The 19,610-nt window shown below is 36.4% G+C and overlaps 1 protein-coding gene across 1 annotated transcript in view; it reads right to left on the minus strand.

The window, feature by feature from the left end:
• LOC107664005 (E3 ubiquitin-protein ligase MYCBP2-like) overlaps positions 1 to 19,610 on the minus strand; it is a 157,021-nt gene that overhangs the window by 28,070 nt on the left and 109,341 nt on the right. Inside the window, 7 exon segments of the mRNA XM_016454448.1 lie at positions 2,224 to 2,346; positions 2,548 to 2,680; positions 15,277 to 15,417; positions 17,189 to 17,305; positions 18,497 to 18,594; positions 18,856 to 18,971; positions 19,068 to 19,123. Coding sequence (XP_016309934.1) covers positions 2,224 to 2,346; positions 2,548 to 2,680; positions 15,277 to 15,417; positions 17,189 to 17,305; positions 18,497 to 18,594; positions 18,856 to 18,971; positions 19,068 to 19,123 — 784 coding nt within the window.

Below are 19,610 nucleotides of genomic sequence, written 5' to 3' on the forward strand. Positions count from 1 at the left end.
AAGTAGCATTTAGTTAAGCACCATAGTTACGTCAAGGGTATTTTATTCACATAGACTTATTAAGTATAAGAGGTGATGAAGGACCCATCAGACAGCGGTCTATGGGTAACGCCACTAAGCAGCGGAGCATGAGAACAGTATGGTGAGAGCCAGTGGACACTAAATGGGTAAGACCCAGCTGCAGCACACAGAGTCCTGCCCATGCACACAATGATGCCTTCACACGCCACAGAAGACAGCCAAGACACAGATCACAGCATGCAGAACACAATTACTCTGATTACACAGAGCTGAATTGAGACAAATGATTGTGTGTTTGCTTATTAATCAGGGGTCATACAGCACTTTAAATAGATAAAAGACATTGTTTTCATGTCCATTATATCCAGGGCTCCATGATGTTTCCAAGACTTTTCCTGTTGTTTGTAATTACTGGACAAGGATTTAAAAAAATCATTTATATGGGAAGTATACACTACCATTTGGGGGCCAGTAAGATTTTTTTGTAATACTTTAATACTTTTATTCAGCGAGGATGCATGAAATTGATTTAAAGTGACAGTACAGACACTTATAATGTTACAAAAGTTTAAAAAATTGCTGTTCTTTTGAACACACCTCATCAAAGTATCCTGAAAAAAGCATCAGGGTTTCTATAAAATGATTAAGCAGCAAACTGTTTTCAGCATTAATTAGAATGATGGCTGCTGAAAATTCACCTTTGTCATCACAAAAATAAATTACATTTGAACTGTATTAAAATATAATTACATTTAAAATTATTTTAAATTGCAATAATCTTAAGTATTATTTTAAATAATTATATTTCACAATATTACTGTTTTACTGTATTTTTGAGCACAAGACACTTCTTTTAAAAACATAAAAAATATTACCAACCCCAAACTTTGAACGATACTGTATGTTTGGTAGGAAAAAAATTAATTCTGGCCCACAACATTTAATTTCCACTTTTAACCTACAAAGTTTTTACTTCAAGACCGAGACAATTTTAAGGAACATAAAGGAAATCGCAGTTACTAAAACATGAACACAAAAATCCTGGATGACTGGCTATTCTACCACAGTTGGATTGGCATCAATTTTGTGAAATAACATTTAAAATCAGGGAATAAACTACCAAGATATATCTGATCAAATATGACATTTAGCAGGAGCATGGTAGGGGTGGGCGATATGACCAAAATCTTATATCACGATATGAGTCATTTTAATTCACTGTAACTATATCACAATATAGTTATTTTTGTTTTAAACAAGTTCTTTCTGATATCAAAATGTTTGATACCATAGAAATGTCATAATTCTTGTCACTAGTGTCAATATCACAAAAAAAAACTAATACTAGCCTAAGTGAATAAATAAAAAAAAAAAAACTCAAGCTCACTGTAGACAAATAAAAAGTCAGCAATTAAATAAGAATAAGAAACTAAGTACAAGCAATAGGACAAAAAAACCTACAGTAGAACAAATAAGAAATGCTACGTACATTGTTTAAACCAGGGGTGCCCAAACTCGGTCCTGGAGGGCCGGTGTCCTGCAGAGTTTAGCTCCAACTTGCCTCAACACACCTGCTACAAAGTTTCTAGTATGTCTAGTAAGAGAGCTTGATTAGCTGGTTCAGGTGTGTTTAATTGGGGTTGGAGCTAAACTCTGCAGGACACCGGCCCTCCAGGACCGAGCTTGGGCACCCCTGGTTTAAAGTAATCAAATGTATAAAAACACTGCATATTCTTCACTGTCAATTAAATATATATTTTGTCTTATTAAATTTACAAAAGTGATTTAGTCAAGAGCAGCGAGAGATTTTCTTGTTGTTGTTTGATTAACATGAATAACAGACAGTCAGAATATTGGACTGCTGTCACTTTAAGAGCTGCCCAGATCCAATATAATGTTACACATGTGTTTTCTTTCTCAGCTGTTTCAATGGCTTAGAATCACTTGTTTTTAAACTGCAATGCTTAAAAACGTGTGCAACTATATGTAGCACAGCAACATCATGTGAGTGTGTAACCGCGATAGAGACAATAGTCAAAAATCTCTAGCAGTTGACAAATTTCTACTGGTGTCTACCGGACTATCGCCCACCCCTAGAGCATGGTATGAAAAAAGATGAAATTGAATCATATAAACAAAGGTGTAACTGTCACTTAATAATAAAGCACTCCTAATAAATCTCTCCAGGATCTTTACTCTCACCTTTGTTGTTGATGCAGTAGTCGAAGCCCTGAGCTCCCGAGCTGCCCATGCCCCTGTTAAACGCCTGGACTGAGAACGGGCTGGGGGGAGGGGTCTGGGCTCCATGCTCCAAAATTGCTTGCTCTGTTCCAGAGAGAAACAAAATGCATTAATAATCATCAATAACTAACAGCCAGCTGAATTTCAACTTGTGGTTTAAGCATGCTCTATTTCATTACTGGTTTCCTATTTAAAGAAACAGTTCACCTAAAAATAGAATTGTACATTAGAAATGCTGCTTTTGCAACTAACTGAAATAAGTTTAAGTACGTGTGTTAGCGTTACCTTCCTCGTGACGCAGGTACTGGTTTCCCCCTCCGTCTCGGGCCAGAGACCAGGCCTCCCCCTCATCGCTCTCACAGAACTCCACCACACTGTTCTTATCCAGCTGAACCCAAGTGCCCTCCGAGTTAATCACCTGATACAGATACAGCTTTATTTACCTCCTCTCTATCACACACACACACACACACTACATCAATCCAGAGGAGCATGACTGATTAGCAAGCAAAACTCAGTGGAGGCTCTAAAATGACAGCGCATTTAGAAACGTGAAAACAATTATATGATGTACCCTTCAATTCTCAGGATTTATGGATTGAAACCAGTTCGAACAAAGACACTGTTTTAAATTTGACGTGAGAAGAATAGCAGTATGTGTGTAAGTTGGGAGGCTCAGAGACAGTGACTTTAGGAGAGCATTTGAGGACAGCATGACACACCACGCCCTCTACTAAGAGAAGAAAGAGGCAAAGTCCAGCCCTTCCATGATCACACGTGGAGACCATTCAAATGCCATAAAAGACAGGTGTTTACCAAGATTGTGCGCCATTCAGAATTCCCATTCAATTCCTGAATTTGAATTGTGACAAAACCAGATGCAGAATTGTCATTTGAATTTAAGGAAGTACAATTATAATGAAATAAAATGTAAAGAAAATTCATCTAAATTGAAGTAGGTTTAACTAGGGATGTTCATTTCGGTTATTTTTTCTAACCGACAACCGACGCTCATTAACCAATTGTTAACCGTTAACCGACAAGATTATTTTAAATTAGAATTTAATTAAATTAGAAAGGATAAGTGTCTGTGACTCGTTAAAAAATACTAACATTTGTTTTCCGGGGATTCATTTTACATGCGCAAAAAGCAGCAAACAACAGAACATGAGGATTCACATGGTCATCATATCACATCACGCACCTGCAGCGCTTCTGCCAGCGGAGAAAAACATAATAAAGCTAGGCTATATATATATATATTTATAAGCCTATATACAGTATATATATGCAGAGTTTCGGTTCATTTTTGTGCTGTGCGAAAGGAAACAGACGACAGAAAGCGGCATCCTATTTTTCTTTTAGGCTTATTTTACAAAAGCACAAAGATTTGTTTTTATTGTGAATGTACACAAATAAAGGCAAACCTTTTACAATTCCGATTATCTTTAGGACTAAAAGGAGTAGTTTCTTCCACTGTTAGAAGGAAAAAATTCAAGTGATTCCGCCGGCACCGCATGCGCACACTCAGTTAAGCATTGCTACCTTGACAATAATGCAGCCTGTTCATTATCATAATAAAATAGTCAGTCAGTCAAACATATGGGAAAAAAAACCTATGTAGTAAAAAAAAAAAAAAATATGTAGTAAAATCTGTGCCGTTAAGTGTTATCACTGCACCGCCGTGATGTTATGCAAAACACTTTGTTTTACGTGGATATTGGAACGCGAGTGAAGTAGGCTACATAATAAATAATAATTTACCATTCAAATACATCGCGAATACAGAAACGTTTGATTTTGTGTGGAATGAGAGACGCAACGTTGGTTTCAGTTTCGTTTTAGCCTAAATTAATTTTATATTGTCGTTTATATTGCTATAGCTTCTTATATTTTTAATTCTTGTTCTTTTCTAAATACTGTTAATTGAAAGGATTTGTTGTGGAGTGAGGGGAACTAAAATAGCCTAGCTATGTTTACAGTGTTTATTATAATGTTTGTAAACATTTTGTGTCGGCATTAGGCCTATTTCTGAATGAAACAATAAAATGCGACTTATACGCGACTTATGTTTTTCCCCCTAAAAAAACATTTTTTTTTATGCGCGTAGCGTATTTTAACCACGCAGCAAACCTTTTTAAATATTTTGATTCATTACTGAAAAAATAAATAATGAAATGACTTTTTAAACCGTTTAACTGATTGTATTAATCGGTCAAAATTCTTACGGTCGGTTAACCGGCTAAAATGGACATCCCTAGTTTTAACAATAATTTGTTAGTATTTTTTTCTACATTGTCTATTCTACAATATCAACATTGTTACCTATAGAAAGTATAACACAACATAATATAATACACTAGGGTATCTAGAGAAGTTATAATACAGCATAAAATAACAATATATAATATAATAATAAATTGACATAATTACTCAAAGTAATGATGTAATTATTTGTGTTCTGTTTCACAACAAAAATGTGCATGTTTGAGTAACTGAATTTCTTAGAATTACAATTCATTAAGTTGCTCTTCCTATCATTCCAATTCAAAATCCAGTTCCACATCCTATGGGTCAGAACTAATTCAATTCAAATTCACAATCCCAAATTAAAAGGAAACCTATTCTTAATTCTGAATTTTGCTCAACCCAGGTGTTTACAGAGTGGAAATTATCATATGACTTCAGTTTTTTTTTTAATTCACAAGCCTCATCTGTCATTATTGTTAATAGGTAATTAGGATCATTTATTAATTGCTGCATCACACAGATATTCCTAAAGAACATGCCAGATTATACTGTACTGTTACTGTGCAAAAGCTGAAGCCATGCTTGGTGATTCTTGACAGGGGCTTTAATAATGTGAACAGAACAACACCACACCCACGCCAGAGCCATAGCATGTATGGCCTTTATGAAAAGACGTTACACAAAGGGTTCTCTAATCGTCTAAAGAAAAATGAAAAATTTGTGTTACAGAAACTGCAGAACTAGCAAGAAATCTGGCTAATTAGTCATTTATTGGCAGCCACAGTAACACAGTTGGGAGTCCATACCTCGCCTACAGCCTTGACTTTGTTCCCCAGAACTAACATTCCAATGGGGATACCTCTAAGGTTTGGGCAGCTTCTGATGTTGTGACCCGAAGGTCCGGTCTTCACTACCTTATAAAGACCTGGTCCGCCACCCTGGCCTGCGCCCAGGTCACGTACATTGGCATCCTGGGAAGGGTGGCCACTGGTCTCCTTTCCATAATCATCCAAATCTGACCTGCCCTCCTGCAAAACCAAAGGACACTGGTTAATTTAATTTTTAAAGTAAGTGGTGCATTATAAAATGTATGTTTTCAAAATATTCAATCTATTTTTTAGATTAAGACAATAAAACCAAGAGCCAATGACAAATAAGGATGTCCTATGTGATGAAAAAAAAAACTAGTTTAACAGTTAATACTATTTTCAACAAAGAGAGATTATGGTAGGACAATTGCATAGGACAATTGCACAACCTTGACATTTTTGTCCCTTAAAAAATATATATAAAAATGAATTTTAATTCAAAAATTGAAAATACATTTCATAGAAGCAGCACATTCAAGTAAGGTTAATGTATTTTTGAAAATAATGTATATACATAAACTTGCCAATTGTGCTTCTAAATACAAAGAAAGACAATCTTTACAAACATCATCTTATCCTAACTGTGACTTGTAACTAATTAGGTTGTGGAATGAAGATCATTATAACAAACATAACAGTGTGTTCTGATGTCAAGTTCTGCTGACTAATACTATATAGACATGCTGTTCATAAACTGACAAAAATCATTTTACCTTTGTGTGAGGGAAAACAAAAACATGCATTCACATATTCCGCTTTAAGAAGTCGTTCACCCAAAAATTAAAATTCTGTCATTATTATTATGCATTATGTTGTTATTTGTACCATGGAACACAAAAGGAGAATTTTGAAGAATCTTTTCCATATATGGTTGGACTTCTTTAACATCATCATCAAACTTATTTGCATAAATTGTTTTTCTGAGCTTAAAGGGTTAGTTTACCCAAAAATGAAAATTCTGTCAATAATTACTCACCCTCGTGTTGTTCGAAACCCATAAGACATTCATTCATCTTCGGAACACAATTTAAGATATTTTTGATGAAATCTGAGGGCTCTCTGACGCTCCCTTAGACAGCAAGGTAACTACCACGTTCAAGGTCCAGAAAAGTACCAAGATGATCGACAAAGTAGTCTGTGTGACATCAGTGGTTCAACTGTAAAGTTACGAAGCTACGAGAATACTTTTTTGCGCAAAAAACCCCCCCAAAATAATGACTTTATTCCAAACTTTCATCTCTACTGCGTCACTTTGGATGCACGTTCACGATAGTATCATGACGCGAGCGTGTTGCGGCGCTGACCCAGATCCGGCGTGATGACGTCATTACGCCGGATCTGGGTCAGCGCCGCCACACGCTCGCGTCGTGATACTGTCGTGAACGCGCGTCCACAATTCTCGTAGCTTCGTAACTTTACAGTTGAACCACTGATGTCACATGTACTACTTTGTCGATCATCTCAGTACTTTTCTGGGTCAATATTAACTGTCAAAGTGTGAAAATTCCTCAAAAATGTATTAACCTTTTGTGTTTCATGGAAGAAAACAGCATACACATTTTTAAAAAGGACATGAAGGTGAGTAAATAATGACAACGTTTTTATTTTGTGGGTGAACTATTTCTTTAAATCCTCATGCAACTGAATTTCAATTGTTTTAATTGTGAACTACGACATGAAAACGCAAAAAGCTTTACCCAAGATTAACATAAATGTAATGTAATGACCATTAGGTTCAAAACGTGTTACTGGAAACTTTGTGCATACAAGGAAAAGATGGTAAAATATTTTTGTTTCACTCACACAATTTACACAATTAAACATGCAACTCTGATGATTCTCCAGTACTACATGTAAAAATCACAATCTGAAACGTCTCAAAAACATGAGAAACACTGGCGAAAAGCAAAGCAGCAGCCAAGCTACACACACCTCATCTCACAACTCACCTGAGGAAAACAAGATAAGGTCGTCCAAGACAAAAAGTCGATATCCCTGACTCCTTGGCTAGTGCTAAAGATATTCTGAGCAACAGATTATAAGCAAGTCAAAACACGATCGGGAATTCCCTTCAATTAGAAACGCAGATGGCATGGCTCGCCTTTTTTTGGAAGAGATGGATTTGTTGCAGTGACAGTTTCTTTATGTGCATTTTAATTCTTTTGAATTTTCTTCATGAGACAGTACAAGAAGAATTTGACGGCAGAGAAGAAGGTCTAGCAAACAAAACGATCCCAATTCTGCAGAAGATTGTGCTCCAATTGCAACAGAATTTAAATCACATCAAAATACGGCAAATGAAAAATAAATCACATAAAAAATACGAAGCTTCATAATCTTCCAAAAAAGATTGGTGGTGTGCCATGCTGTTCATACTGGGAGCCTTGATGATATTTTCACATCCAGAGGTAATTATGCTCTCCGAATCACTTGCTTTCAGGCCTTGGCTTAGGACAACGGCTTGTTTCATGGCAGAACCTCATTAAAAGTTGCGGGACCCCGACAGCTAATTCAGTGTGAGAAATTTAAACGGATCAATCACCTTTAAACCAAATGCTGAAAAGGTTTCACTGAACAAATTTCTTAAGCAAATGAATCTTTACAATTTCAGATTGGTTATGTGAAGAGATTAAAGTTTTCATTTCACTGATGCAGCTCATGTCATGACCAGCAAAGCTCTGTACACTGATATTCGTTACCACACAAGAGCTATTTTTCACACCACATATAATGAGTAACAACACAGTAGGGCTGCACAATTAATCAAAGAGATTGTGATTACAGCTGTCACAATAAACTAATCATGAAGTATCAATTACAGCATTTCCTATAGGTGTATTCCTGTCACCTTGTTTGCGCATAGGACTTGTTTTATTTCTGTTATGAATAAGAAAGTTGAAGAAACATGACCTGACATTCCAAAAAAAGCTGTAAAAGCAAATCAAAAACAATCATGACATGTTGCACCACTCACTTACAATGTAGATAGTGTAGATGCTAACATACACCGGAATGAGTGATATGCCAAACCTAGAACACTGGAATACACAAAACATTTGCACAGGATCTTGCTCTTGATTTGCAGTCTGGAAGAGTTAACACTAGTTGGAGAAAGTCAAAGTCAGTCTGCAGATTTTGGGATGCAGTAATTGGCCTATTTTGCAGAAAATCTTATAATGTATTATGGACAGATTTTTTTTGCTTCAGAATCTGGCCCTGTTTACACCTGGTATTAAGATACATTTTGGTCAATCAGATCACAGCTAGACAAGGCAGACACATTCCTATTCACACCTCAGTGTTTCCCATACATTGATTTATTTGTGGTGGCCCGCACAATATCAACACTGACCGCCACAAATAGATTTTCCAAAAGGCTTTGACTTCGTTGAATAAACATGAGCACTGCACGTTTCAAAATCAAAACGCGGCACGTGTGTTTTTATATAAATGTATCTTTTTTGAAGGGCACCGATTGTCTTCAGAAAAGTTTTGATGTCATTTTCATTTAATCTTTCCTATAATGCCTGATAAAGTAGCGTTCATGAGCGCAGCACTGCTTTGATTATAGCCGTTACCGGGGAAACCGCTATTTCTGCCACTCCTAAAGCGCCTCCTGCTGGCAGAGAATGAATTTGCACTTTCAATAAGCTTGTCTGCTGTTTTATATTTGCATTATATACATATATATTTCTCCCAGGCGAAGTGCCACCACACAAAGAGTGTAAGTCTGTGGGAAACACTGCACCTGGTGTTTTAATCCATCTCTTTTGTTCACTTTCAACCACTTTCCAGATTACTTTAATGGGAGGGTCAATGGTCGGGTGTATGAATGGGCTTTTTCTTATCTATCGATCTACAACTGCGAAAAAGCTTGCACACTTTACATATAAACATAACATGAAAAACAATGTGGAGAGCAACAGCTTTTCTTTCTGCTCTGATAGCTGCAAAACTACACCGAACAATGTGGGTTTGTGTTTTAATGTGGGTAACAATGTGGGTTTGTGTTTGTTCAAATGCTCCCATGTGCTTCTATGTAAACGCTCAGTGAAGAGCGAGAAGCGATGATCATTGTAGCCAATCACAGTCACATCTGTTGAGCGCGTGAACACATTGGCCAATCAGCAATGTTTAAGAATCGGCTCAACAGCGCTCAAATGTTAGCGAGAAATGGACGTTTTTAAAATTTCAGTACCGACTGGTACCGAAGTCGGTACTTTTGACAACACTAGTTTGTAAACAACAAAACACATTCACTTACACATATTCGAGAATCAAAATATCAGACAGTTGATGACATAGTTAACAAAGTTTGTGAATATTTTGAATAAAAAAAGGAAAAACAAAATAAAAAAGTGATACATCTGTCATACAGCGCTATTGTGGCTGCGGTGTGTCACGTGTATGACAAACACCATGGAAATAATAAGGTGATACGTTCTAAAGCAAACGTTTATTTCGGAAGCGATCAAATCGCAATTAATCAAATTTAAAGCCTTGGTCATGTGTCTCCTAGCAAAGAGGTGCACATTTCTATGCAATTTTGCTGACACACAGTTTTTCTCTGTAACTGTTTACAAAGTTGGCAAAGTGTATGATGCCCAGTGCTTTAATGTGGGTAACAATGGGGTTCAACCGTAATTATACGAAGCTACGAGAATACTTTTTGTATGCAAAGAAAACAAAAATAACGACTTTATTCAACAATTCGTCTCCTCCGCGTCACCCTGGTGCCATTTTGGAGAGTATCCACTGAACGTAAACATCGTCTGTTATTCCGTGTCAGCTGCGTCACGCGTTATAAAGTCGTTATTTTTGTTTTCTTTGCGTACAAAAAGTATTCTCGTAGCTTCGTAAAATTACTGTTGAACCCCTGATGTCATGGATTATTTTACCGATCTCCTTGCTACGTTTCTGAACGTTGATCGTGGTAATTTCATTGCTGTCTATGGGAGGGTCAGAGAGCTCTCAGAACTCATCAAAAATATCTTAATTTGTGTTTCGAAGATGAACGGAGGTCTTACGGGTTTAGAACGACACGAGGGTGAGTAATTAAATACAGAATTTTCATTTTTGGGTGAACCAACCCTTTAAGATTAGTATATTCCAGTCTTTATAATAAACAAGGTGTAGATGTGGTATAAACCGGATAATTTTCTTAACAAGAAACATAATATTTTAATGTGAACATAAATGCAAAATCTTGCAAAATATGAACTTTGTCATAATCGTGCAGCCCTACAAAACAGTGTGCACGAGTTAGTGACTTTCAACCAGGAGTTAATAAGACAAGGGACTGGCAACATGCACCCACCCATAACACTCTCCATCCTGGTCTCCGAGTGATCATGCTCAAACTAAACTACACCGTAGCACTAACACATGCAGACACATTTAGTTGGTCTTTGTAAGTAATCGACACAGCATGCATGTAGACATTTGGGAGTGGGTCATTAGATGCCCATGGTTCACTGTAAAATGAGCCAAACTGAAGTATATCGAATGATCACCCTAAACATGCTGGCAGTTACAAATCCCGTTCCCAAATGAGGAATATGTAGGGGCTCCGGCTAATCTACGAAGGGCCTTTTACTTACGTCGACAGGGACGAGGAGGCTTCTGCCCAGATGCTGGTTAAAAGAGAGGCACCAGGCTTCAGTGTACCCATTCATGTTGGGAACATACTTCGTTACTGTCTCATCATTCAGTCTGAGCCAGACACCATCATCATTGTGGATCTATGGGAAACAAGCAACAGAGCGGAGCCATGCCCTCCTGTAACTGCTAAGACGCCTCTCGCACAAGCCTCTGAGGCTGCAGAGCCAATCGCGTTAATGCGCAGCACCAACTAATTGGATTTACAGTGGAAGTCCAGTTGAGGGAAAATGAGATGCATCATCTACAGAATTTGTATATGCATGTAAATGCTAATGGCGGTTGTCAGCAGGGAACAACAGGCCCTTTCATGTGACTCATGTTGAGGCTTCAACATGCTCAGCACAAGCGTCATGCGCCTAGAGCTGGGCATCGTATATATATATATTTTAATATTCATTTGATTCCATTACTATCCATTCCAACAAATCCATTTAAAAAAGTTATTTTAGTTTTGCAAAGCAATTAATCTGCAAAAACAATTTTAAGCATTAAACATTGATCCAAATTTGGTAATATAATATTTAAATAATTATTAGATAATACAAAACCCTTCAAAAGTCTGGGGGCAGTAAGATTAGCTGAATACGTAAGAAATCACAGTAAGAAATTAATAATATTATTCAGCAAAAATTTATTAAATTGAACAGAATTGATCAAAAATAATTTATAATGTTACAAAAGATTTCTATTTCCAATAAATGCTGAAGAATCCTGAAAAAAAGTACAACAGTTTCCCCTAAAATATTAGGCAGCATCTGAACTGTTTTCAATATTGATAAAAATGTTTGAATAGAAATGTTGAAAAATGTTGAAAATGTTTCTTGAGCACCAAATCAGCATATTAGTATGACTTCAGATGGATCATGTGACTCTAAAGACTGGAGTAATGATGCTGAAAATTCAGCTTAAATACAAATTTTAAAATATGTTAAAATGTATATTAAAACAGTTATAAAATAGTTCAGTTATTTTTTATTGTAAAAATGTTTTTTTAATCACATGAATGCAGAGACTTCTATAAACATATATAGAATTATTTTATTGACCAAACTTCTAAACAGTGGTGTATAAATATTAAAACAACAGATTTGAATTGATAATATATTATGTAATTAATAAGATGCATATACAAAGTATTCCATAAAATGAAAAATAAATTCAGTTAAATGTGTCCAAAATTTTAAATGCAAAGTGTGTTTGTTATAAAAATAGTTTGGCCTGTCATGCAAATATCATGCAGTTTTTCCAATTAGATGTGGTTTGAAAGGTCAACAGCAAATGATTGAGGCAAGTTTCTTGGTAAGGCTGTACGTAGCTGACGCTTTTCTCCACAGAGTTCAATGCACCTGCCAGTCATGTGAAAGGGCCTTCAGAGCAACCGACAGCATTGTGGATGTGAGATTGGCTCTAATAGGAGCTATGAGTGATTGGCATGCAGCAATGGGCTTTTTAGCAGTTGGCTGGAATAGATAGTTCCTATTTGAGATTTAACTACAGCCTCAAAGTCTCCTGCATGTGAATGAAGCAAAGGATAGGCAAATAAACCAAATCAAAAGTCAAACTGAAAGCTTAGAGAGATGCAGAAATTGTTTTAAAAGCCTTTTGTTTTAAAACAGAACATTAATCAATCATTCATACTTATGTTCACAGATTAAAGAAAGAGAAAACAGAAAAGGACTTGAATTCAGAACAGTTTGGCCCTATTCTAGAGCGGTTTACCTCGTCAATGAATGTGATGGTGCCATTGACTTGGACTATGCCTATCTGTTCGCTCTGCAGAGAGGGGTGACTACGCACACGCAGCCCTGCGCTGTCCTTGGCCACAAATTTGCGCACCTGAGAGAAGCAGAGGGGGAGAGACAGAGAGACAGTGAGACAGATGAGAAGATGGCAGGAAGCTGCAGTCAGAGAGCGAGGACTCACAGCACAGAGAGAACAGAACCCGCACTTCCTGTCAGACGATGGAAACGTCAGTCCATCTGAGAGACATTCAGCAGTAAAGAGCAGGAAAGACATCTGATTTTGTGCAGTTGTGTTGCTTGTTTCCCAGTTCAATACACAGTAAAGAAATAAAAAGTAACACTATTTGCACTGGTAAGTATAAATAGCACTGGCACCACACAGCTATCTGAACACCAATAGTTCACCAATAAACAGAAACAAACGTACCAAAAAAATTATATACATAAATTTCATGTAGTCCCTCAAGTAAACCTAGGTGCTAGGTGTAAGCTCAGCGTAAAATAATGACAACACATTTATAATAATTAAGTAATAAATAATTACTAAAATCCTGTTTAAAAAAAAAAAAGTTTCAGATGGATGTTAGCATGTCAAGCCACAGGATGTCAATTTCCAGAAAGTATTCATCATCATAAAATACATCAAATAAATGCTGTAATCATATACCATCTTCTTTAACGGAAAACATTTTTGATCATCATTTCCAGAGAATAACAGTCCAGTTGCGAACATTTACACTACATTTGAAAAGTTTGGGGTCAGGATGATTTTTTTTTAATGAAATTAATACTTTATACAGCAAAGACGCATTGAAAAATATTATAATGTAAATATAAGATTTCTATTTCAAATAAATGCTGTTCTTTTAAACTTCCTATTCATTAAAAAAATCCTGAAAAAAAGTGTCATGGTTTTCATAAAAATATTAAGCAGCACAAATGTTTTCAACATTAATAAGAAGAAATGTTTTTGGAGCAGCAAATCAGCATAACAGAATGATTTCTGAAGGATCATGTGACACTGAAGCCTGGAGTAAGGAAAATTCAGCTTTGCAATTCGCCAATGCGGGAAAGGTGGGTCTGACTCCGGGCTACCTTTACACTGTTGCCACGGGTTATAATGCTAGTTAGCGGTTCTAAATTCACATTAAACCACGGCTTAATTGGTTTTTTGCTCTAATTTATTTTTGGTTTTGTGCTGGTATTGGTATATTTTGCATGCTAGTGATAGGAATCGATCCCTTGACGTGATTGGTTATTGGTCATACAGCGCTATTGTGGCTGCGGTGTGTCACGTGTATGACAAACACCATGGAAATAATAAGGTGATACGTTCTAAAGCAAACGTTTATTTCGGAAGCGATCAAATCGCAATTAATCAAATTTAAAGCCTTGGTCATGTGTCTCCTAGCAAAGAGGTGCACATTTCTATGCAATTTTGCTGACACACAGTTTTTCTCTGTAACTGTTTACAAAGTTGGCAAAGTGTATGATGCCCAGTGCTTTAATGTGGGTAACAATGGGGTTCAACCGTAATTATACGAAGCTACGAGAATACTTTTTGTATGAAAAGAAAACAAAAATAACGACTTTATTCAACAATTCGTCTCCTCCGCGTCACCCTGGTGCCATTTTGGAGAGTATCCACTGAACGTAAACATCGTCTGTTATTCCGTGTCAGCTGCGTCACGCGTTATAAAGTCGTTATTTTTGTTTTCTTTGCGTACAAAAAGTATTCTCGTAGCTTCGTAAAATTACTGTTGAACCCCTGATGTCATGGATTATTTTACCGATCTCCTTGCTACGTTTCTGAACGTTGATCGTGGTAATTTCATTGCTGTCTATGGGAGGGTCAGAGAGCTCTCAGAACTCATCAAAAATATCTTAATTTGTGTTTCGAAGATGAACGGAGGTCTTACGGGTTTAGAACGACACGAGGGTGAGTAATTAAATACAGAATTTTCATTTTTGGGTGAACCAACCCTTTAAGATTAGTATATTCCAGTCTTTATAATAAACAAGGTGTAGATGTGGTATAAACCGGATAATTTTCTTAACAAGAAACATAATATTTTAATGTGAACATAAATGCAAAATCTTGCAAAATATGAACTTTGTCATAATCGTGCAGCCCTACAAAACAGTGTGCACGAGTTAGTGACTTTCAACCAGGAGTTAATAAGACAAGGGACTGGCAACATGCACCCACCCATAACACTCTCCATCCTGGTCTCCGAGTGATCATGCTCAAACTAAACTACACCGTAGCACTAACACATGCAGACACATTTAGTTGGTCTTTGTAAGTAATCGACACAGCATGCATGTAGACATTTGGGAGTGGGTCATTAGATGCCCATGGTTCACTGTAAAATGAGCCAAACTGAAGTATATCGAATGATCACCCTAAACATGCTGGCAGTTACAAATCCCGTTCCCAAATGAGGAATATGTAGGGGCTCCGGCTAATCTACGAAGGGCCTTTTACTTACGTCGACAGGGACGAGGAGGCTTCTGCCCAGATGCTGGTTAAAAGAGAGGCACCAGGCTTCAGTGTACCCATTCATGTTGGGAACATACTTCGTTACTGTCTCATCATTCAGTCTGAGCCAGACACCATCATCATTGTGGATCTATGGGAAACAAGCAACAGAGCGGAGCCATGCCCTCCTGTAACTGCTAAGACGCCTCTCGCACAAGCCTCTGAGGCTGCAGAGCCAATCGCGTTAATGCGCAGCACCAACTAATTGGATTTACAGTGGAAGTCCAGTTGAGGGAAAATGAGATGCGTCATCTACAGAATTTGTATATGCATGTAAATGCTATTGGCGGTTGTCAGCAGGGAACAACAGGCCCTTTCACGTGACTCAAGTTCAAGCTTCAACATGCTCAGCAGGAGAGTCATGCGCTACTTTGAGCATGTGAAAAGCACTGCAGTGCCATCGAAAGGGTAACTTCTGCCAGTTAACAAGACAGTAGGAAGTTTACACTACCACTCAAAAGTTTGGACATGAAAATAAAATAAAATTATATATATATATATATATATATATACAGTATATATATATATTTTAATATTCATTTGATTCCATTACTATCCATTCCAACAAATCCATTTAAAAAAGTTATTTTAGTTTTGCAAAGCAATTAATCTGCAAAAACAATTTTAAGCATTAAACATTGATCCAAATTTGGTAATATAATATTTAAATAATTATTAGATAATACAAAACCCTTCAAAAGTCTGGGGGCAGTAAGATTAGCTGAATACGTAAGAAATCACAGTAAGAAATTAATAATATTATTCAGCAAAAATTTATTAAATTGAACAGAATTGATCAAAAATAATTTATAATGTTACAAAAGATTTCTATTTCCAATAAATGCTGAAGAATCCTGAAAAAAAGTACAACAGTTTCCCCTAAAATATTAGGCAGCATCTGAACTGTTTTCAATATTGATAAAAATGTTTGAATAGAAATGTTGAAAAATGTTGAAAATGTTTCTTGAGCACCAAATCAGCATATTAGTATGACTTCAGATGGATCATGTGACTCTAAAGACTGGAGTAATGATGCTGAAAATTCAGCTTAAATACAAATTTTAAAATATGTTAAAATGTATATTAAAACAGTTATAAAATAGTTCAGTTATTTTTTATTGTAAAAATGTTTTTTTAATCACATGAATGCAGAGACTTCTATAAACATATATAGAATTATTTTATTGACCAAACTTCTAAACAGTGGTGTATAAATATTAAAACAACAGATTTGAATTGATAATATATTATGTAATTAATAAGATGCATATACAAAGTATTCCATAAAATGAAAAATAAATTCAGTTAAATGTGTCCAAAATTTTAAATGCAAAGTGTGTTTGTTATAAAAATAGTTTGGCCTGTCATGCAAATATCATGCAGTTTTTCCAATTAGATGTGCTTTGAAAGGTCAACAGCAAATGATTGAGGCAAGTTTCTTGGTAAGGCTGTACGTAGCTGACGCTTTTCTCCACAGAGTTCAATGCACCTGCCAGTCATGTGAAAGGGCCTTCAGAGCAACCGACAGCATTGTGGATGTGAGATTGGCTCTAATAGGAGCTATGAGTGATTGGCATGCAGCAATGGGCTTTTTAGCAGTTGGCTGGAATAGATAGTTCCTATTTGAGATTTAACTACAGCCTCAAAGTCTCCTGCATGTGAATGAAGCAAAGGATAGGCAAATAAACCAAATCAAAAGTCAAACTGAAAGCTTAGAGAGATGCAGAAATTGTTTTAAAAGCCTTTTGTTTTAAAACAGAACATTAATCAATCATTCATACTTATGTTCACAGATTAAAGAAAGAGAAAACAGAAAAGGACTTGAATTCAGAACAGTTTGGCCCTATTCTAGAGCGGTTTACCTCGTCAATGAATGTGATGGTGCCATTGACTTGGACTATGCCTATCTGTTCGCTCTGCAGAGAGGGGTGACTACGCACACGCAGCCCTGCGCTGTCCTTGGCCACAAATTTGCGCACCTGAGAGAAGCAGAGGGGGAGAGACAGAGAGACAGTGAGACAGATGAGAAGATGGCAGGAAGCTGCAGTCAGAGAGTGAGGCTTCACAGCACAGAGAGCACAGAACCGCAGATCCTGTCAGACGAGAGAAATGTCAGTCCATCCGATGAACTGAGAGACATTCGGCAGCAAAGACATTTGACTTTGCTCAGTTGTGTTGCTTGTTTCCCAGTTCAATGCACAGTAAAGAAATACACGGTGAAAAAAAACAAACAGTAACACTATTTGCACTAGGGCTGTGCGATTAATCGAATCGCAATTTGATATTTTCCCCCAAATTGCACAGCCCTAATTTGCACTCATATGTATAAATAGTCTCTAGCCCTCCACACTAACTTTCACCTATATAAACAAAAACGAACGTACCAATGTGTGTGTGTATATATATATATATAATAAGTAATAGATGCTAGGTGTAAGCTACAAGTAAATTGACAAAATATTTATAATAATTAAGTAATAAATAATGGATATTGAGAATATACAGCCACAGGATGTCAACTTCCAGAATCATACATTTCATAAAATAAATGCTGTAATCATATACTATCTTCTTCAGTGGAAAACATTTTTGATCATCATTTCCAGAGAATAACAGTCCAGTTGTGAACATTTACACTACCCCTGAAAAGTTTGGGATCATTATTATGAATCCTTTTATACAGCAAAGATGCATTAAAAGTGACAGTGAAAAAATTATAATGTTAATATAAGATTTCTATTTCAAATAAATGCAGTTCTTTTAAACTTTCCATTCATCAAAAAGCAGGGGAAAATGTGTCAAGGTTTTCACAAAAATATTAAGCAGCACAACTGTTTTCAACATTGTTTTTTGAGCAGCAAATCAGCAAATTAGAATGATTTCTGAAGGATCATGTGACACTGAAGACTGGAGTAATGATGCTGAAAATTCAGCTTTGCATCACAGGAATCAACTATTTTAAAATATATTCGAACAGAAAAGTTTTCAAATTGTAATAATATTCTGCAATATTACTGTTTAACTGTATTTCTGGTCAAATAAATGCAGCCTTGGTGATTTTATTTTTTTTTTTACCAATCTTACCAACCCAAACTTTTGAATGTGGTATAAATTGAATGGCTGAAGTGGTCAGACCTGATCCGTAGTCGCTTGGGAATTTGGGAACTCACCTTGCTAGGCTGAGGTTCAGCTTTAGGTTTGACCATCTGAGTGCCAGGAGGGATCATTCCTTTGGGTGGATCTTTGACCTCCACCTCCAGACCAGCATCTGAACAAACATTATTCTAGTCAGCAAACCCATTTCATGAGCTCTGTAATATCAAGTGTTACTACACTGGTTTAAAAAAACAAAAACAAAGACTTCATGCAAAACAACTATAAATCATATTTTCTTTTTTTTCTAATTTTCTGAAGAAACTACTGATTTTGAAAACCTATTTGAGCACTAGAAACATACATGAACCACTTTAGACACCCTCCAAATACAGAGCTCTAATATGAAGATGAATAAATCCTGAAAAGCAGTTACCAATCTCAATGCCATCGATGGTCACATGAATGGTGTACAGCCCAACAGCACCAGGGGTCCAGTTAGCGCTGTAGGTGCCGTCTGTGTTTGCCCGGATAAGCATGTTCTCACTGGGTCTGAGTAAAAAGTGAACACACTGAACATGAAACCCGGTCTTACATTTGAATTTGTTTGTAATTTATATATGACAGGTAGCAAAATAGTCTTTGAACCTCTTTGGTGTCGGTGAGGCGAAGCGAAGCTCTTCAAAGGAGTAATTTTCATATGCCTGCATTAAAAAAAAAAGTAAGTGACAATGTAAAAAAGTTGACGTAATGAAAATTCACCCTATATATTTTGTAAATGCATGTTATTGATCTTATATTGAATGATTCATCCAAGAATTAACTGCAAATTGTCATTGATTTTTGAGTGCAATGGCCACATCTCAAAATCTAATGAACAATGGATAGAATCAAATATCGGCCCTACATTTTTTTTCTCAATAATCCATTTCACATGGTTGTTCATCACAATACAGAAGAAACGATCTGCCATTAATTCCATTACATTACATAAAGTGTGACTTAAATGTCCAGATAATGCCGCCCGATTTAGAGAGGAAAAAAAAAAAAATTTTCTGATAAAAACTTATTGCGATTTTAAATGCAATTTTGAAAAAATTGCTGCGCTTGTTTGTAGGGCTGCCCAATTTGACCAAAATGTTGTACAAAAAAAAAGGGGGGGGGGGAAAAAAAAAAAACAATCTAACTTGT

This window comes from Sinocyclocheilus anshuiensis, unplaced genomic scaffold (assembly GCF_001515605.1).
Source record: "Sinocyclocheilus anshuiensis isolate Anshui unplaced genomic scaffold, SAMN03320099.WGS_v1.1 scaffold247, whole genome shotgun sequence".
Taxonomy (NCBI): Eukaryota; Metazoa; Chordata; class Actinopteri; order Cypriniformes; family Cyprinidae; genus Sinocyclocheilus; species Sinocyclocheilus anshuiensis.